Below are 21,992 nucleotides of genomic sequence, written 5' to 3'. Positions count from 1 at the left end.
AATGTAAAATAAATTTAACAAACTCGAGCTCATCGGACATTTGTAGATATCTGGATATGTGAGCATTTTAGAATTCTATTTCTGGTTTTCAAATCCCTTCGTGACCTCACCCCTTATTATCTTTCTAGTTTCCTTCAGGCCTACTATCGGTCGAGATAACTGAACGCCACCAAATCCGGCCTGTTGTACACCCTCAATTTTAATCACTCCATAATTGTGCCTTCTGCGGGCAAGGCCCTGGGCGCTGTAATTCCGCCCCGACACATCTCCACATTTCTACAACTCTTTCCCTCCTTAAGATGATTCTTAATAGCACGCTGACCAAACATTTTTTTTACATCTGTCCAAATATCTCCTCATGTGAAAGCAAAATACTGCGAATGCTGGAAATCTGAAATAAAAACAGAGAATACTGCAAAAACTCAACAGGCCTGGCTGCTTCTGTGGAGAGAGAAACAGAATTAACGTTTCGAGTCCGTTTGACTCCGAAGAAGGGTCCTACGGATTCGTGGCGTTAATTCTGATTCTTTCTCCGTATATGCTGCCAGACCTGCTGAGTTTTTTTTTCAGCATTTTCTGTTTTTATCCCGTTATGTGTTTTTTTTTGGTTCCCCTTAATTAACCCCTTACTATTCGATTAAACCTTGTGGTAGCGAGTTCTGAATTTTCATCACTCTTTGGGTGAATAAGTTTATTTTGAATTACAGGCCGGATTTGCTGTCTCTCTTTTAATGATAGCCTCTGGTTATGTTATTTATCAACAAATACAGTATTTCCTTCGTATAGATTCTATCCAAACCTTGCATACATAATGGCCTCTATTATGTCACCATGCAGCCTTCCTTACATCAAGGGAAAAGTGACGCCGGCTGCTAAGCCCTTCCTGATATGTATATCCACGAAATTCTGGTAACATCGTTGTGCATTTTCTTTTCACTCTTAAGCGCCTCTATACCCTCTGATTTTATAATACGTAGAGCATAACTGCACACACTCCTCCGAGTGTAGTTGAACCAAGGTTCGATACAGGTTAAGCATAAGGTTCCTGCTTTTCAAATTTAACCCTCTATAAAGAATTCCTGATGGTTTTATTATTATCTTGCTAACTTGTGACACAACCTTTAGAGAACAATGCACTAACACCCCACGATCATGCTTGTTTCCACCTTTACCCCATTATGACTTACGTCTTCCAAGTTAAAAGTGACCTCCACATTCTTCCCACCAAAATGTGTCCCTTCACATTTATGTGTGCTCAACTTCATTTCCCAAATATTTGTCACTTTTTCAAGTTTATTCAGGAAACACAGAAGTTAGCGAAAATTCAGCACTCGCTCCTACATGGTGTGGTGGTGGCGAACATTAATAATAAATTTAGGAGAAGCTAGAGTACATGCTAGAGGAAGGCATGAAGCATATTTTGATTTGTTGACATGAAGCAAGTGGAAAGCGGCTTTTGTGGAGAATGAACACCCCTACAGAGCTATTTGTCAGAATAACCAGTAACTGCACTGTAATGTTCTCTTCAATTATGGTCAATAAGAATCAGCACACATTTGGCCTTTTTTTTTGATTCGCTGTTGCACCTCTGTACAGCTTTAACAAATACGAGTAGTTGGAAATCTCTTTGTTCCTCCTCTGCAGTATATAGTTGTATCAGAATGTAGAATATATCTCGATATATTTGTCTTGCATGAAAGCAAAGTGACCTCGCACTTACTGAAATTAATCTCCATCTGCCGGGCTTCAGCCGAACTCCTAATCTGTAGATGCCCCTATGCAATGCTGTGCCCCCACCTGCACTATTTTCTAGCGCACATGCTTACAACCCTCTGCAGTCTTAGACATTTAAATCTACATTCTTTCATCCAATACATTCAATAAATAAGGCGGACGTTTGAAAACCCAGATGACAAACTTGGGGAAAGACGACATGTCAGATCCTATCAATCCGAATGTGTAACATTTATCACAACTTTTTGGGTCGTCCTTTTCGCTTCTTTTTGAGTACCTGTCGACCTTATTCGAGGGTTTCAGTAAATCTGTATGGCTAATGTCGCTAGATACACTGGTTTCTACTTACATGTATCATCCTCGAAAAATCAGCTAAATTTGTCGACTCACCATATTCTTAACAATGCACTGCAGACACTATGGGAGGAAATCTCGGCCCTCCCCGCCGGCGAGATTTTCCGGTCCCACCGGACTCAATGGACTTTTCAGCGACTCCTCACATTTTAAGGCCCCGTCCCCGCTGTGCTTGATTAATTTAACGGGAAAGTTCAGTCAACCCAATGCGAAATCTTTGAGAGGAATAAAGAACAGAGTCTGGGATAATCGAGCATGGAAGTCAGGCTCTAATCTCACTAATTGAAGACAGAATCAGGAACGTGGGCTTTAGTTGAAATGGAATTACAGGGGAATGGGGAATGGAGATCACACATCGTCATTTTACTTCTGGCATTTGAGCTAAGATTCAGGTGCCAGTACATTGCATTCAACCAACTCTACCACACATCCTACATTGCCGCCATTTGTACATTTTTACTCGCTAAAGCATTCCCTATAACCAGTGAGATTATCCACTTTGGTAGCAAAAACAGGAAGGCAGATTATTATCTGAATGGCTATAAATTGAGAGAGGGGAATTTGCAACGATGCCTGAGGGTCCTTGTACACCAGTCGCTGAAGGTAAGGATGCAGGTGCAGCAGGCGGTAAAGAAGTCAAATGGCATGTTGGCCTTCATACGGAGAGGATTCGATTACAGGAGCAGGGATGTATTGCTGCAAATGTACAGGGCCTTGGTGAGACCACACCTCGAATCTTGTGTAGTTTTGGTCTCCTTATCTGAGGAAGGATGTAGTTGCTATAGAAGGAGTGCAGCGAAGGTTTTCCCGAATGATTCCTGGGGTGGCGAGACTGACATAAGAGGAGAGGTTGAGTCGATTAGGATTATATTCACTGGAGTTCAGAAGAATGAGGGGAGATCTCATAGAAACTTATAAAATTCTAAGAGAACTAGACAGGGTAGAGGCAGGAAGAATGCTTCCGATGGTGGGGGAGTCCAGAACTAGGGGTCACAGTCTGAGGATGTGGTGTGGACCATTTAGGACTGAGATGAGGAGAAATTTCTTCACACAGAGAGTAGTGAGCCTGTGGAATTCGTTACGACAGAAAGTATTTGAGACCAAAACATTGTATGCTTTCAAGAAGGAGATAGATATAGCTCTTGGGGTGAAAGGGTTCAAAGGGTGTGAGGAGAAAGTGGGAGCAGGCTATTGAGTTGGATGCTCAGCCATGATCATAATGAAAGGCTTAGCAGGCTCGAAGGACCGAATGGCCTATTCCAGCTCCTTGCTTCCATGTTTATGTTTATTTTCTGAAAGCTACATTACAACATCACTCTGTATGTAGCATGGGATACACTCCATGTAACATGTTGCGACTCCCACATATACAGCAGATGGTTAATAATTGATACTGGGCCGGAAGAAATCAGCGCGACGTACTAGGATCCCTATAATGCCCATCATTCCATTTCATAATTGGGTTATTCATCTGCTTAAAACCAATTAAAATCTCTGCGAATGAAAATGGCTTCCCAATGCTCTTAATGTTGGTTTCCCAACGCCATCAACATTAATATGCAAATGTTAACTTCAGCTGCAATGTTCATGGTACCAGCAATTAGAAATAGTACAGTCCACCTATCAGCTATTATCAAACCGACGCTGTTTTCATAATATGAACTTCATCCAGGCCCATTAACTCTATCATGTTGCCAGTTTATGTATATGACGAAGCTAAGGACAGCAAACCCCCAGTACGTGAAAATACGTTGATCACATGGGCATTGCGTTTGCGTGAATCGAATTATAAGGCCCACGTTCTAACAATTATGAATCACAAATGATTGGGAGGTTGATGGTTCGGAAGATTATTGGCAAGTTCATATCAAAGTATATCCGGACGGTGATTTACCGCCCGTCGATATTAATGATCTAAAATCATGAGAGGGCAGCGCAGTTATGACGATTTGAGTTACAATGCCTTGCGGGAAGGGTACCGGATGGAAGCACACTCTTTGAAACTTGCACCTTTGATCTTACAGTTACTCCTCCCATGAATGCCGATAGGCTCGACTATTGGAGGGCTAAAAGAGTACCATTCCCTGCTTTCAAGGGATATTACCACATGAACATGGTTTTGTGCTTTCCAGGGGGTAATGCACGTTTATATGTGTCAAAGGCTATGCACCTGGCTCCTTGAGCTCTGTTTAGGAGATGAAAAAGCTGTGTCAACTCCAAACGCCTTCCACACTAATCGTACATGTTCACATAGCTCATTAATCAAGCATTAAACTTGCTCGTAAATCCCGCAGCCCCACAACTTTCTGTATGAAGACGTTTCACTTGATCACTGCTTAAAATCCCTGAATTTTAATATTGTCCTCTCCTTGATCACTTAACCATTAATAATGTCCTGCTCCCATCTACCTACCCTGACCAATTCTTTGACGTTTTTAAACAGGTTGCTTTATCTACTCTTAATGTAAGCTTTCTTTAAAAAAAATGAGCAAGCTTATAGTTTTTTTTATTCCTATTTACATATCGTCATAACTGGCATCGTTCTAGTCATCAAGAATAGCATCAGAGTGATTAATCTACAGAAGAAATAGCCTTCAAGGCTGGCCTAATAGTATAGGAGCATGAGTTAAAATACCAAAACAGCAGCTTGGGAATTAACATTCAGTAAATTTAACAAATCTGCAGATAAAACGCTACGATCAGCAATGTTCACCTGAAATTACTGGATTCTTATAGAGGACGGCCCTTTCGTTTTCTAATGCCATTAGAGAATGATACCTGCTCTTCTCACCCCGTCTCATAGACACAAAAACCCAAATACCCAACAATGTAACTGGCTTTTAAGTACTCTCTGAAATTATCAAGTAAGTCATTCTTGTCAGGAAAGGTGTTCATCACCACTTCCAAAGGGCAATTAGGGACAGTAAATAAATATTAGTTTTACCAGAGGCGTCCTGTGAATAAATGAAACCACAAAAAATGTTTGGCACAACATTTAAAGCCTCAACGTCCATATATCATATTGGAGAGTCAGAATTACGTAAACTCTCTGCTCTTCCCCAAAACCGAACTAATTTCCTTTCAGAGTATCATTTCCATCGCCTTCTTTACAAACTGCATCATCTCAATGTTATTGGCATTGAATGTCCCCTGCCACTTATTAGCACTTTCCCGCATATTACCCAACTCCGTTTGGTTTTCCAAATATTAAAAAGAGTTTCTTATGTTGCGTTCACCATTCTGAAAACTCTCCTCACGGCTATAACAACAAAAAATAATAAAATCAAATGTAGCGCCTTTCATCGGCCTATTGGGTTTCCCTGTGTGAATTACTAAATAAAGTATGACACCAAGGCACATAAGGAGACATTGGGTCAGATAACCAAAAGCTTCGTCAAGCAGGTAGTTTAATGAATGACTTAAATGGAGAAAGCGAGGCAGAGAGGCAAAGAGCTGTAAGGACTGCATCTCAGAGTTTGTGTTCGAGACAGCTGAAGGCACGGCCAGCAATTGTGGAACAATTGAAGTTTGGAGTGTACAAAAGGCCAGAAATAAAGGCACAGATATCTTGTAGGGTTCTTGTGTTTGGAGAGATTACAGATATAGAAATGGGCAAGGCTATGGAGGCTTATGAAAACAAGGATTAGAATATTAAAATCAAAGGTTGCTTTCCCAGAAGTAAATGTCAGTCAGTGAGCAAAGAGATTATGGGTGATTGGGACTTGCTTTGAGGTAAAATGAGGGCAGAAGTGTTTTACATGACCTCAAGTTTACAGTGGGTAGAATCTGGGAGGCAGGAGTGCATTGGGATAATTGAATCTAGAGGTAACTAAGACAAGGGCGAAGGGTGAGCTGAGACAGGGGCGAAGTCAAGTGATGTTATGGGGGTGGAAATAGTGCATCTTAGAGATGTTGTGAATATGAAGTCGGAAGCTCTTTTTCGCATCAAATACAATATCGAGGTTGCAATGAGAGTACCATAAACACAGCCTGTTGCCGGGGAAATAGTTGGAGTCAGTAGCTAGGAAATGGATTTTGGAGCGGGGACCACAATAATATCACTGACGTACGGGGTGAAGAAATATGCCCAGAGACCAGAATCATGTGCTAAGTTTTACCCATTTCCAACAACACTGATTATAATGAGATCCCTGTTGGCCTTGCTGTGATACATTTTAATTGATTTGCGCTCTTCTCCTGAATCTTTCCATAATTCTGCGGTACTGGCCTATCAAAGGCTTTCTTAAGGTTCACGTGGGTAACTGTATGTGACCAAAAGTCGAAATATCACGGCAAATAAAAGAAAAACATGGAAGGTTTGTTGCATAAACACGGCTCAGGCCGAGCATGCGGTCTTTGTTTATCACTGGTAGATCAACACATTTGTCACATTAAAGGCATGAACGTTTCAGTGGAGGTTATTTGAGTGAGAACTGTTTATTTCATTCGGTGCATAAAGCTGACATTTAAACATGGATATCATTATCAATCTAACACAAATTTTTGAACATGTACCTTTACAATATACAAGATGAACTACAGCGATTCGCCAAGCCTCCATCGAAAGCACCTTCAAAACATTCCACCTCTACCATTTTGAAGAAAAAAAAATGTACCAAAAGCATGATAACACTACGACCGGCAGGTTTACCTCCAAGCCTCACAACATCCTGACTTGAACCTATATGGCCGTGCATTCACTGTGGCTGAATCAATGTCCTGTAAATTTGTTGCTAACAGCAGTGTGTTCGTACCTGCACAAGATGGACTGCAGAGATTCAAGAAGCCACCTTCATAAGCACAAGTAGTGATTGGTCACCAATGATGGCCTTGCCAACCAAGCCCACACTCCATGAAAGAAAAATTAAAACAAACAAAAAAGTATGAAAAGCAATCAGCGTGAATGGAAACAAGCTCTACATGGTGACAGTGCATTATCTTCTCTCTAGCTCTGCCGATCTATCCACGTTAATTAGATGCAGATTCGAGCAGTGTGACTGTGGATATACGAGTCATAACCTAACCTATCACAAACTGCGAGCAATACACATTGCTAATCGTCTATCACTCCGCCCTATGCAAATCCGCCCTGCCTCTTAAGGTTTATAAGGTCGGTGTTCTGCTGTACACCGTTACACAGAACAGTTGGTCTTGAGGTCTAGAGTTCGTTCTGTTTATGTTTTCCACACTGGTGAAGAAACAATGAATATATTCTGCCTTTCGCTCCTTTTAACCTGGTTACCAAGTAAGTGCTGTTCGATAAAGAGAAGTTGCAGAAACTGGATAAATTAGTGCGGCTGCGCCTGTATTGTGTAATTAGCCTTTGCCTTTAAATGTTTTCATTGTTTCAGACCCGCAAGTTATTTAATATTATTTCTCCATTCAGGTGCCTTCAGTGCTTGGGTGGAACAAACACCAAGAACGGCAACGAAAGAGACAGGCGAATCCCTGACAATCAACTGCGTCCTAAAGGATACTAGCTGTGGCTTGCACTCTACATCATGGTTCCGGAAAAACCCGGGTACAACAAATTGGGAATGGATAAGCATTGGCGGCCGATATGTTGAATCAGTCAACAAGGGAAGCAAATCATTTTCCCTGCGAATCAACGACCTGACAGTTGAAGACAGTGTCACGTTTTACTGCAAAGCTAAAACACACAGTAATGAGTTTGAGCTTCTGCTCATACAAGAACACACTCGGACCTTCTAGTGATTAAAATATGAATTGTCTCGCTCTTTTCGCTCAAGCCTTCACTTTGCAGCCACGGATTCCCATCTGAGACCAGCGGAGATGTATAAATAACTGGTGAAAATTTCAGTATCAGAAATCTCCGCAGTGAGAATGCGGATTTGAAGTGCGGTTGTTCAATTTACATTCTCGCAATTGAACCTATTTATGCACTGGGCTGTACCACTGTGTACATACGATAGCAGCCACAGCAATCGAGAAGACGGTTCCTGTAATACACAAACTACCAGCAGAGATTCTGTTTTAAAAGTAAGGACAAAGTCACCATTTCTCAACGGGTTTAGCAGCAACTTATTGGTTACTCGGTGATTTGGAGGGGTAACAAGTTTAGTTATAAAAGGCTTGAAAAAACAACATTGTGATGTGTATACAGATTGCTGTTTACATCAAAACTGAGAGACTTGTATTACTGCACGTGCGACCTTTTTGCATTGATCTCTATGACTGTGTGACTGCAGTGCCACAGTGATGAATCCTGGATTCCCATAATACATAAACTTCCCCACACCTCTTAAGGCAAAGCGAACAGATATCACTTTCTGAGTGGCTAAGATATCTTATGGCTAAATATTTATTATCTTCGTCAGACAGTGCCTGGTATATTAAAGGCTTTTTTCTTGTTATTTAGGTGGTAATTTTATAGATTTTATAAATGTCATCTTCATAATGGAACACTATAGATTCGCCAGGATTTTTCGAGTGGGTGAGAATTATAGGCATCTAAGGGATCCTAACATAAAGGCAACGATTTGCTACATTTTTCAATCAATTTCTTGGATATCTGACGGATTTACTGTAAGGTTTTGGAGAATGGATTTATTGTGTTGGTGTGAATTGATGTGTAGCTGCTATGACACAGTGACTCGGGCCACAGCACAAACCTCCCCGACAGTTATTTACTTTACTGCTCATGAATGTGGCTGAATAATCTACTTTCTTTCACTTGATCTCTTGCTGCACAGCGGTTGAAATCAGTTCCTGATTGGCTTTCGGTTGGAATCTATCCGCATTCCCAGTAACATTGAAACACTGGATTGTCTTTTTCAGTGTTACGAAAATTTACATTGCTCAAACAAACTATCGGCACGTACAGAAACTGACAGAAAATAAAGATTTATTAATGAATAAAAAGTATGCAAAATGTTCTTGGATCCGTCCTGCTTTGGGATATTTATTACCAAATTATTCTTCGTTGACACTTTTTGAACTGGGCTGACTTGGAGCTGAATGACTGTGTGGGTATTACTGCAGCTACTATGATGGGGCTGGCACGGTGCTGACTGTGAACTCTGGTAAGTGACCTTTCTTTCTACTTTGTCACTAAGATTTTGTACACAGAGGATAAGAAGAATCAATGTTCTCATTAAAATCGGCTGAAGCAGGTTTGTGATGTTCGCAGCTCCTTTCCAGGACCTGATTATATTGACTGTCGGTCAATTTAGAACGGGCTTAGAATTTTGTTATTTCAATAGGTATTTTGTTCGAGGATATAGTGAAATTGGTTTTAGGTATATAACTTATCTGTCACATAACACTTAATATAGTTATTAAGAAAGATGGTGATTTTCTTAATACTTAAAACGGAACCAAATTTGCAAAGTTCCACCTTACTGATCTGTTCCTTCACAAATTAGAGAGACAACATTTCTAATCCGAAAAATTAATGCAAATTTGCAGTGAGGAATGACTTCGGAAAGCAAGTAAAGGATGCATCCTTTTATTTTATAAAACACAGCTTACGATTTATTACTTCCTCTAAAACCTTTATCGTTCTCTATGACAAAGAGTTACGTTAATATCCGCATAGACCCTGAAAATCTGTTGTCCATTCGCACCTGGAGATTGGAGATTTTTGATTTAAGGGCACAAGTCAGTGACCGAGAAAGTGACTCACTGGGCATGACACTGGTCTGTCCCAGTGGCGTTAAAGGTGCGTTAGAGATTCCGAAACCTATTTTACAGGCGCCAGCTTTCCTCTCCTCGATTGACTTGGACTAAAATATCATGGTTTTAATTTCTCATCAAGGAAAAGCGACAGTGAAACCAGTCGAGTTTCCTAAAAGAGATTGAAATGTGATTCTGTGAACCTCGGTGGAATGTAGACCGTATAAGGTGAAACACTGACTCCCGATTCGCTATCAGTTGGTGTTGCAATAACAACGACAACCAATTCACCCCTGGACTGCAATTCTATGGGAATCATGTTTCCATGGAAACCAGTCTCCCAGACCCATACTTCAGCTGATAGCTACGCTCTGTGTGTATGATTAGGATGAACAGCAGAGAGCTTTGAAACAACAGCGGGTTACAATGTTCCAATTATATTTTCTTTTAAATTCTATGCATGGAATAAAGTAAGAGCTCCCCTCCCCTATATTCAAAGCTTCATTGAGTATTGTGAAGTCTTTTCTCACACATAGGAGTATGAGTAGGCCATTTGGCCCCTCAAGCCTGCACCGCCATTCAATAAAATCATGGCTGATCTGCCCCAGGCCTCAACTCCTCTTTCGTGCCAGCTCCTCATAGCTCTCAACTTCCCGATATTTCAAAAACCTATCCATCTCCTCTCTAAGTACTTTCAGTGACCTAGCCTCCACAACACTCTGGGGTAGAGAATTCCAGACATTCACTACCCTCTGAGAGAACAAATTCCTTTTCATCTCAGTTTCAAATGATTGTCCCTTTATTCTCAAACCATGTCCCCCAGTGGTGGAAATATTTTCTCAATGCCTACCCTGCCAAGCGCCCTCAGGATTTTGTGCGTTTCAATAAGATAACCCTCATTCTTCGAAACTCTAAAGGACAAAGGCCTAAACTCTTTAGCCACTCTTGATAAGTCAACTCTTTCATCCCATGAAGCAGCCCAGTGAATATCTTTCGAACTGCCTTCAATGCCAGTACTTCCTTTCTTAAATGTGTTTAATGAACACTTCTCATCCGTCTTCCCCCAAGAGAATGAGGATTTAGAACTCAGGGAGAGAGATTGCGAGGTCCTTAAGCAAATTGACATAGGGAGTGACCAGATATTGGAGTTGTTGGCAGGCTTAAAAGTGGACAAACCTCCAGGTCCAGATAATTTATGTCCCAAACTGCTGAGGGAGGCAACTCGCTGACCCAAATTTTTAATTCCTCTATGGCCATGGGGGATGTGCCTGAGGACTGGAGAACAGCGAATGTGGTTCTGCTGTTGAAGAAGGGGTGTGGAGATAAGCAAGGAAACTACACGTCAGTGAGTCTCACGTCAGCGGTATGGAAACTATTACAGAAAATTCTGAAGGAGAGAACCTATCTATACTTGGAGAGACGGTTTGATCAGGGATAGTCAGAATGGCTTTGTCAGAGGAAGGCCATGCTAAACAAATTTGACTGATTTTTTTGAGGAGGGCAACAGGCGTGTAGATGAGGGTACTGCAGTTAATGTGGTTTATGTGGATTTCAGCAAAGCCTTTGACTAGGTCCCACATGGGAGACTTATACAGACGGTAAATGCGCATGGGATACAGGGTAATTTGATAAGGTGGATTCAAAATTGGCTTAGTTGTCGGAGACAGAGGGTGATGACAGAAGGATGCTTTAGTGACTGGAAGCCAGCGTCCAGTAGCGTACAACAGGGATGTGTGCTGGGTCCCCTTTTATTCATCATTCATATAAACGACATATAAGACTATGTGGGGGTTGGATTAGTGAGTTTGCAGATGACACAAAGATTGGCCAGATGGTTAACAGTGAGGTTGAGTGTGTTGGACTACAGGAATATATAGATGGGATGGTCAAATGGGCAGATAAGTGGCGGATGGTATTTAATCCAGAAAAGTATGAGGTGATACGCTTTGGAAGGAGTAATTTGACAAGGAAGTATTCAATGAACAGCATGACACGAGGAAATTCTGAGGAACAAAGGGGCCTTGGCTTGTGTGTCCCTAGATGTCTGAAGGCGGAGGGGCATGTTCGTCCGGTGGTGAAGAAGGCACATGGGACACTTGCCTTTATCAATCGAGGCATAGGTTACAAAAGTAGGGAGGTAATCTTGGAGTTGTATCGAACATTGGTGAGGCCACAGCTGGAGTAATGAGTGCAGTTCTGGTCGCTACATTATAGGGAAGATGTGATTGCACTGGACGGGGTGCATTGGAGATTCACCAGGATGATGCCTGGGATGAAACATTTAAGTTATGAAGAGAGGTTGGATAGACTTGGTTTGTGTTCGTTGGAGCAGAGAACACTGAGGGGCGACCTCATCGAGGTGTACAATATTATGAGGGGCATATACAGGGTGGATAGGGAGCAGCTGTTCCCCTTAGTTGAAGGGTCAGTCACGAAGGGACATAAGTTCATGGTGAGGGGCAGGAGGCTTAGGAGGGATGTGAGGAAACACTTTTTTACCCAGAGGGTTGTGACGGTCTGGAGTGCGCTGTCTGGGTGGGTGGTGGAGGCGGGTTGCCTCACATCCTTTAAAAAGTTCCTGGATGAGCACTTGGCACGCCATAACATTGAAGGCTATGCGCCAAGTACTGGTAAATGGGATTAGGTAGGTAGATCAGGTGTTTCTCACGTGTCGGTGCAGACTCGATGGGCCGAAAGGCCTCTTCTGCACTGTGTGATTCAGTGATTCTGTGAACTTCAGGAACCAAAACTGTAGACAGTGCTCCAGGTGCAGACTCACCAACGCCCTCCACAGTTGTAAAAAGACTTCCCTATTTTTAAACTTTAACCCCCTAGCAATAGAGACCAAAATTCCATTTGCCTTCTTAATCACCTATTGCAACTATTTGATAACTTTGTTTTGGTGCTTCATGCACAATGTTGTTCCATTGTTTAAGAAGAGTAGCAGGGATAATCTTGGAAATTACAGGCCGGTGAGCCTTATCAGTGAGTGGTAGGGAAATTATTGGAGAAGATTCTTCGTGACAGGAGTTACGACCATTTGGAAGCAAATGGGTGTAATAGTGAGAGGCGGCATGGTTTTTTGAAAGGAACGTCGTGTCTCACTAACTTCACCGAGTTTTTCGAGGAAGTGACAAACATGATCGAAGATGGAAGGGCAGTGGATGTTATCTACCTCGATTTCAGTAAGGCCTTTGACAGGGTCCCTCATGGCAGACTGGTACAGAAGGTAAAGTCGCATGGGATCAGAGGTGAGCTGGCAAGATGGATACAGAATTGGCTTGGTCATAGAAGACAGAGGGTAGCAGTGAAAGGGTGCTTTTCTGAATGGAGAGCTGTGATTGGTGGAGTTCCGCAGGGATCAGTGCTGGGATACTGGCTGTTTGTAGGATACGTAAATGATTTGGAGGAAAATGTTACAGGGCTAATCAGTAAGTTTGCAGACGACACTAAGGTTGGAGGAGTTGCAGATAGTGAAGAGGATTGTCAAAGGATACAATGGGATATAGATCGGTTGGAGACTTGGGTGGAGAAATGGCAGAATGAGTTTAATCCGGACAAATGAGAGGTAATGCATTTTGGAAGGTCTAATACAGGTCGGAATTAGATAGTAAATGGCAGAAACTTTGAGTGCATCGAAGGGCAGAGGGATCTGGGTGTACAGATCCACAGGCTACTGAAAGTGGCAACGCAGTAGGATAAGGTAGTCAGGAAGGCATATGGCATGCTTGCCTTCATCAGCAGGGTTATTGAGTCTGAAAGCCTTGAAATCATGCTGCAGCTGTATAGAACCTTGGTTGGGCCACACTTGGAATATTGCGTGCAATTCTGGTCGCCACATTACCAGAAGGATATGGAGGCGTTGGGGAGGGTGCCGAGGAGGTTTAGCAGGATCCTACCTGGTCTGGAGGTTATTAGCTATGAGGATAAGTTGGAGAAACTCGGATTGTTCTCACTAGAGCGACGGAGATTGAGGGGCGACTTGATAGAAGTTTGCAAAATTATGAGTGGCATAGACAGAGTAGATGGTAAGAAGCTTTTTCCCAGGGTGGAAGAGTCAATTACTAGGGGACATAGATTGAAGGTGAGAGGAGAAAACTTTAGAGGAGATGTGTGGGGCAAGCCTTTTACCCAGAGGGTAGTGAGTGTCTGGAATTCGATACCAGAGGAGGTGCTGGAAGCAGGTACGATAGTGATGTTTAAAAGGCAGCTTGACAAATACATGAATAGGATGGGAATAGAGGGATATGGAACCGGTAAGCGTAAAATGTTTTAGTTTGACAGGCAATATGATCGGCGCAAGCTTGGAGGGCCGAAGGTCCTGTTCCTGGGCTGTACTTTTCTTTGTTATTTGTTCTATAACACCTAGATCCATCTGTGCTGCACGTTTAGGAGCCTCTAACAATTTAAATAATAGTCTGACTGTTGCTTCTTCCTACCAAAGTGCATAGCCTCACACTTTCCTGCAGTAAGCTCTATCTGCAAGTTTTTCCCACTTACTCAACCCATCTGTATTCCCTTGCCAATTGCTTATGCGTTCATGACAACATGCCCTCCCACCTATTTTATATCGTCAGCAAATTTGGATATATCACACTCTGCCCCGACTCCAAGTAATTAATATTGATAGTAAATAATTGAGGCCCTAGGACTGAACTTTGTGGTTTCCCAACCTGAAATAAAAACATTTAATACCGATTCTTTGTCCTCCCTGTGATAGTCAATCCTTAATCCATGCTAATACATTACCCGCAATACGTGAGCTCCTATCTTGTGCGTCTGTTTTGTCATACAGTATAAATATGTCGTTTCCCCTGAGAGAAGTAATTTCTTGCGAACTATCCTGATGAGTGCAAGACGAAAAGCTTCAACAAAAAATTCCTTTTTTCAGCAATATTTGAATTGCTATTGATGACCTGAGTTCCTTTATGACAATATTCCCATTCTCATGTGGTGCTTATAACAGGCTGAGTGGGGGCAGATATGGAGCTGACTGCAGGAACGTTGGGTGGCATCCTGTTTCTCATTCTGCTGGCCAGTCGGTATAAGGGGACCATTAACATTTAATTTAACACCACTGCAGCCACCTCCATAGCTGCTCCCAGGCAGCTTTGATAAGCATAAATAAAAAATGCAAGCAATAATGCTGCATCAGTTTCATATCTGCTCCGACTTATCACTTTCTGCCAAAATGTACTTCTTATAAAATAGCTTGAGAAAAGTTCCAATTTCCATAGCTACCTGCTACAAGCATTGGTGATAAATCATTAAAATAAATTTGAAATAGATACTACCGGTATGTGAATTCCATCCTGAGCAGACTCCACGCCCGCTAATATCGGCCCTAAATAACTATATAAACGGTTTGCTAAGTTCCGGGAACACAGCCAAATTTCGATTATTACAGGGTCGGGTTGGATCGAGGACATGGGCTTTTGCCGAGCCCTTGAAGGCGAAATGCAACTTCCTGATTAAAGCATAAATTGACTCCCAATACTTGTGGTTCAGTTCCCTCCCGCTAAAGCGGTGAACTTCTCATATGTGCGCCGATATGAGGAAAGGAAATTCCAGGCAATTGTATTGTATTATGTGAACGGTTCGGTGAAGTTTCAATTGCAGTTATTAAGATAACAATAATAATAATAATAATAATAATCTCTGATCTGTCCTCCATTTGTGTTGCACCCGGTGCAGACCAGGGCCGTGAGTCATTCATATTATCTTAAGAATCTGGCCTCTATTTTAGATAAGATTTCAGTTGATGTCACATTCCATTGCATTGCTACGATAATAATAGAAATGGCAATTAACCAAGCACAAATATTCCAATAAGTAATTGAGGAAAAACGTGAATTTCTATTGCGTCTTCCAGGTCCTTAGAACACCACATAGCGCCTTACAAACTATGAGATTATTTTTGAAGCGCAGACGCCATTGTACTGTTAGAAACCCGGAAGTTAATTTGCTCACACCAAACACCTATAATGAGCCTGTGACTGCAATATCTGATTTAGATGTTGGCCGAGGGATGAATACTGCTGGAAAGATGTTGGAAACGATTTATCGTAATTTTAGAAAAGAACTAAGATGTTATTTTTTTAATTTTAGGGCCGACTCCTCCAACAATCAGTCTGTTCTACCATGCAACTTCGGAGCTGAGAGCAAAGGGTTTTGTGCAGCTGCTTTGCCTCATCAGCGACTACAAGCCAGAAAGCATTGGGGTCACCTGGCAGAAGAACGGAAACACCATAGGCTCTGGCTTTACCACTACACCCCCAGCTGAATCATCGAAAGGAGACTTCAGCTCCACGAGCCTCCTGAACGTGCCTTTTCAGGAATGGAGCAGCGGTTCCGTGTACAGGTGCAAAGTGACCCATTCCGCAACCAACAGTAACAAGCAGAAAGAAATTAGATCAACGTCAGGTGAGGAAATCTAACCAATTCACACGGTTGCAGATGTCAAACAGGCTTACTTTATTAGCATCAGATTAATTGGGATGTTATTGCAATAATTGATCTCTTCGGATTCAAAGTCCTGGAACAGGCAACACTGAGTGTGATCAGTGACAGATCCAGATGCAGTGAAACACTACAATAAAAGTTTTTGGAAGAGTTTCAGCAGCATTGACCAATGCATTTGATGGTGCTCTTTCAAAGTGCTAGTGAGTGTCAAGAACGGCCGAATGGTCTCCTGCTGCTCTCTAGCATTTTTTATTGCACCGGCAATGCCTGAAGTTCTGGATGGTGCTCACAGTCGGGCGAATTTTGCAAAAGGCATTTCCATGGCGCCTTCTGATGAATGTTATGCTATGGTTAATGTGCACATTGAGCATAACCTTGCATTGAGCATTGAGCATATTGAGTTCTTTGAAGATGTGACAAGCAAAGTGGACAATGGTAATCCTGAAGATGTAATATATCTGGACTTTCAGAAGGCCTTTGATAAGGTGTCGCACAAAAGATTAATACACAAAATAAGATCACACGGAGTTAGGGGTAACATATTAGCTGGGATAGAGGATTGGCTAACCAACAGAAAGCAGAGATTCGGGATAAATGGGTCTTTTCCTGGATAGCAAGCTTTAACTAGTGGGGTGCCATGGGGTTCGGTCCTTGGGCCCCAACTATTTACAATCTATGCTAATAACTTGGATTCAGAGATAGAAGGTACTATAACCAAATTTGCAGATGATACCAAAAGAGGTGAGAAAGTAAGTTGCAATGAAGAAATAAGAAATTAAAAAATGGATATGGACAGGTTAAGTGAATAGGCAGAAATTTGGCAGAGGGAGTTTAATGTGGATAAGTGTGAGGTTATCCATTTTGGTCGAAAGAAGAAAAAGGTGACTTATTGTTTAAATGGAGAGAAACTTAAGAATGCTTCAGTGCGGAGGGATCTGGGTGTCCTCGTGCATGAATTGCTGAAAGTTGGTATTCAGGTACAGCAGGTAATAAGGAAGGCAAATGGAATTTTGGCATTTATTGCTCAAAGAATAGAATATAAAAACAGGGAAGTGTTTGTTGCAACTGTACAAGGCATTGGTGAAACGACACCTGGGGTATGGTGCACAGTTTCACCATTACTTGAGGAAGGATATAGCTGCACTGGAAGCGGATCAAAGAGGTTCACTAGATTGATTCCAGCGATGCGGGGCTTATGAGGAGAGATTGAACAGTTTAGGCCTATACTCGCTAGAGTTTAGAAGGATGACAGGAGATATATTCAGGTATATAAGATGCTAAAGTGGATAGACAAAGTAGACGTGGAGCAGATGATTCCCCTTCTGGGGCATTCTAGAACGAGAGGCCATTGTTTTAGTCTAAGGGGTGGTAGTTTTAAATCAGAGATGAGGAGGAATTACTTTTCTCAAAGGGTCGTGAACCTTTGGAATTCACCACCTCAGAGTGCAGTGGATGCCGGGATGCTGAATAAATTTAAGGAGGAGATAAACAGATTTTTAATTAGTAATGGGTTGAAAGGTTATGGGGAGAGGGCGGGAAATTGGAGTTGAGGCCAAAATGAGATCGGCCATGATCGTATTGAATGGCGGGGCAGGCTCGAGGGGCTGAATTGCCAACTCCTGCTCCTCGTTCTCATGTTCTTATTACCTATTATGATATTACAAGGAAAAAAATGTTGACACACCCTACCCACTGAATTCGCCAAATTTCTGCAGGCAAAATAGAACAGAGTTAGAGTAAACGGATATATTTTCAACGAAATCGGTCAAACTGTAAAGCCTCATTCAGATAATCGTTCCAATTGCCAGAGTGGATTCTATTTGCTGCTGGGTATCGGTACAAAAATGTGCATGTAAGATGAAATGGATGAATGGAGCAGAGAGAAAGAAGGACAGGGAAAGAGACAGTGGAATTAACCAGTCATTGGCAAGAAGTTCCGGATCAGGAGACTCCCGTACTGTCAGCCACAGAATCGGGGTGAGGTGTGAGGGCTGGGCGGGGTTTGAGGGTGGGGGGGTGGGGCGCGGTCAGTGCGGGGGAGGTTGGTGGTTGGACCACCTACCCGCCAATCGCTGCAGCCCCTGAATCAGGTGCATTCATTGGCTCGATCCGGACCTGTGTCTCGAAATCAGGTGGATGTTCCACCTCAGGGAGCTGCTAGCCAATCTGATTGGGGCAGTGCTGTTTTCCCAGCAGCACCAGCGGCAGCAGTGGGCAGGTCTGGGGACACAAAAAGTCCACAGACTCTGAATCTCGGATTCCAGGGTCATTTAAGTGTCGGGTGTTTCACGGCTGGCAGGGGATATGATGCCGGGGGTGTGCAGAAATGGTTAAGAAGTCCTTATTGAGAGGCTGGGGTGGAAGGAAGCGCGCATCCGCGGTTGGCAGGCTTTGGGAGGGCGTCAGCTGTAGAAAGGGCATGGTGGTGCTAAGATAGTGTGATGGAGGGTAATGTCCATGGGACGTATCGTCCAATGTAAAAAAGGGGCGACACAGGCCTGAGGAATGGTGGAAGGAGTTTTGCCTGCTGGGGGTGACTCAAGGCGCGGCACCCCCTTCATGACCCTGGTTCCCTCCACCAGTCACTGAGTGCCTTGAAGGCGACCTGCCTCCGTAAACGTTAAAATGTCCTACATTCCACGTGGTGACAGGTCTGCCCACAGCTCCATTCATACCAAAATTCTTAAGTGGTTATTAGTTTTTCATTCAATGGCCTCAATTGGCGTAGAGGAGAGAATGTCAAACCCAAACATTCCGCCCTCAAGCAATGAGGCTGAAGGCAGGGTGTTTACACACCACCTTCCCGCAGGATTAAGTGCCCTCCCCTCCTCAAAACACCTCAATCGAGAGGGGAGAAAGTTCCATCCAAGTGGTCAATAATTGCCACTTAAGAGCCTCAATTCGGGCGAGTGCCGACCATTCTCCCCAGTAAATTTGTGACCAACCTGTTTACGGGTGGGAGGGCGGTGGGAAGGCAAGCCGGGGCAATTGTTATCCCCTCCTACACTTGCCAGCGGGGGTTGAAAATTCTGCCGTACCTCTCCCTTTCTGCCTCCCTCTCCTTTTATCCATCTTTAAGTTTGTCTCGCTTCTTTATGCCCCAGCCGTTCTCTCCCATATTTTAGCCTTTATCTGGCTAAGACTGATTTTTCTCCACCTGCGTTTCTGCTTCCCTTTCTTTCTCTTTCTCTCTCTCTCAATTATTTTTCTCTCAATTCTCTCGCTCTATCACTCTCTCTCTCTCTCTCCCTCCCTCTCTCTCTCTCTATCTCTCTCTCTCTCCCTCTCTCTCTCTCTCTCTTTCTCTTTATGTTAAGGTTTAAAGTCTCCAGGTAACTCTGTATTTCTCTCCCGCTCCCTGTCACTCAGTCTAAATAAACAGTTCAAACTGTGATTCATGTCAACATCCGCGTAAACAGCAGAATTCAATGTAAGTTCAACAATAACCAGTGAAAGACCTGATTTACCAAACGAACGATTGTTACTGTTATTAAAATTCTTGTTAAATAAGTAGAATCGTCAGCTTTAAAGCCTCCACGTGATTGTAATTTTTTGTTGCTCACTTATAGATATAACAGTACTTCTCAAAGATCCCTCAGTTGAAGATATTTGGATCAATAAAACTGCCATCCTAGTGTGTGAAGTGGTGTCCACATCTCCCAATGAGGTTGTGATCTCCTGGAGGGTGAATGGAACGGTGAGGGCTGAAGGTGTTCAAATCGAAACAGGTACCCAAGATGGTAACCAGTACCTGACCATCAGCCGCTTGACAAGCAGCGTGGAAGAGTGGGAGAGCGGGGCTGAATACTCATGTTCAGCACAGGACAATCTATCATCGACTCCAGTATCAAAAGGCACACGAAAGACAAAAATAGGTAAGGTTATATATATGTACATATATATATATATATACATATAAACATATATATATATACGTTAAGACTAACAGTGGTTGAACTTCTGTTACAGTGGAGCCAGTGAAGCCAAATCTCCGGCTCTTGCCTCCATCACCAGAAGAAATTCAAAGTACCAAAGCCGCAACCCTCACTTGCTTGATAAGAGGATTCTACCCGGACAAAATAACCATTTCGTGGCAGAAGAACGGAGCTGCTTTGAGCTCGAACATCACCAGTTTCTCCACGGCCCTTGAACAGGACCAGACCTTCAGCACACGGAGCCTCCTCACTTTACCTGAAGCGGAATGGAAGTCAGGAGCAAGGTACACCTGTGCCACCTCCCACCCACCAACACAATCCACAGAAAATATGACCATCAGCAGCAAGAAAGGTAAAAACGGTTTCTCAGTATGCATTTCCACAGTCAAGGTTTGTGCTTAATTCGACAGCAACGCCGAAGAACGCGCACAGTAGCAAGCACATTCATCTAGGTTGCAGGGACTAAAAAACATATGGGAACCAATTAATGTGGCCCGAGCTCCCAGACAGCACCGAGATGGTACAATGCTCAGCACTCAATATGTCCGCCTCCACAAGCAATTTGAGAATCCAGTGATGATAAGGGGCAGGATAAGAATATCTGAGACTTAACTTCACAGTATTCTGGTAATGAGCGCTTTATTTAGATGGTGCTAAGCACACCTTAAGGGACACTGTGTTCCACACTGTGGGGTTAAGACTTTGCGCGGTCCACTTCACACTTTAATTTCTGTTTTAGCAAACCACAACAGTGACTGCTTTTCAGCAGTGAATTCAGAACCAGAAACAGCCAGTTACCAGGGAGTTGAACAATTGAAGCAGTTTTGTATGTGTCTAATCTTGAAACCTACTTGAACAAATGCATTAGTAGTCACAGGGCTGGACAAATAACGTCTTCATGGACTGAACCTAATCAAGTGTCCATTTATTTTGATCAATTTAATCTCCTTTGATTAATTTTTTCCTTTTTGGCGGTATAGTTTTTTTTTTAAGTGAAGGCAAAAAAAAACCTGCACAATAATTGCCCAGCGCCTCAGTGATTGGCCGGGAATTTTCAGATTTCCCGGGAGGCTGGATCTCTGCACTTTGCTGACTTCGTTGATATTGACCTGTGGTGACTGGGTTCTGATAATTGGCCTCAGTGACTCTACGTTTGTGCAGTAGGAATAGTATATGGTTTGATTCCCAATCTAAGGCAGCTACCCATGTGCCAATTTGGAATGAATGGAGGTAAAATAGGGTGCGATTCATGCAGGGCATAATAACTTGCTGGAATTTTCTGCATATGCGGGTTCATGGAGCATAACCATTGGCTCAGGTTAGAGAGGTGATGAACGGAACTCAATAGTGAGCAATGGCATTAAGAGGGCAAATACTGCGACTGACGCAGCCCCAGCCTCTTAAAGCTCGACCTCCATCTGATCACTGAGCATCTATGCACTGTAATATGAACTGACTGATAAAATGTTCCCTCAGTGTGGCTCTTTTACCTCACTGGGGTAACCACACTGAACCGGTGACTCGTGGAAGGTACAGTAGTCCGGGCGTATCCGGTAACTGAGGAGGGACCCTTTCTTTGCTCCTCCTACGACATGAGGGGGCATCGTCGGAGTCGACATGTTTGCACATCTGCTGATGGCAGGAGTGATGCATTCTCGGTAAAATAGGCTGCTGATGCACTCTCTCCCTGCTGACCCACTCACAATGTAATGTGGTCTTCGCTGTCTGGGCCAGCACTTATTGCCCAAACCTAGTTGCACTTCAGAAGGTGGTGCAGAGCTGCATTCTTGAACCGCTGCAGTCCACATGGTGTAGGTTTACCCGCAGCGCTGTTAATAAGGGAGCTTCAGGATTTTAATCAGGCGACAGTGA

At 43.0% G+C, this 21,992-nt stretch overlaps 1 protein-coding gene across 1 annotated transcript in view; it reads left to right on the top strand.

Moving 5' to 3' along the window:
- Positions 1 to 21,992, top strand: part of LOC144673922 (uncharacterized) — a 71,642-nt gene that overhangs the window by 41,048 nt on the left and 8,602 nt on the right. The window contains exons 6-10 of the mRNA XM_078535523.1: positions 7,475 to 7,799; positions 9,091 to 9,131; positions 15,832 to 16,146; positions 19,755 to 20,060; positions 20,155 to 20,472. Of these exons, the coding sequence (XP_078391649.1) occupies positions 7,475 to 7,799; positions 9,091 to 9,131; positions 15,832 to 16,146; positions 19,755 to 20,060; positions 20,155 to 20,472 (1,305 nt within the window). The remainder of the gene's footprint in view (positions 1 to 7,474; positions 7,800 to 9,090; positions 9,132 to 15,831; positions 16,147 to 19,754; positions 20,061 to 20,154; positions 20,473 to 21,992) is intronic.

Source organism: Cetorhinus maximus, unplaced genomic scaffold, assembly GCF_964194155.1.
Source record: "Cetorhinus maximus unplaced genomic scaffold, sCetMax3.hap1.1 HAP1_SCAFFOLD_514, whole genome shotgun sequence".
Classification (NCBI taxonomy): Eukaryota; Metazoa; Chordata; class Chondrichthyes; order Lamniformes; family Cetorhinidae; genus Cetorhinus; species Cetorhinus maximus.
This window is presented reverse-complemented; position numbering and strand designations above follow the sequence as displayed.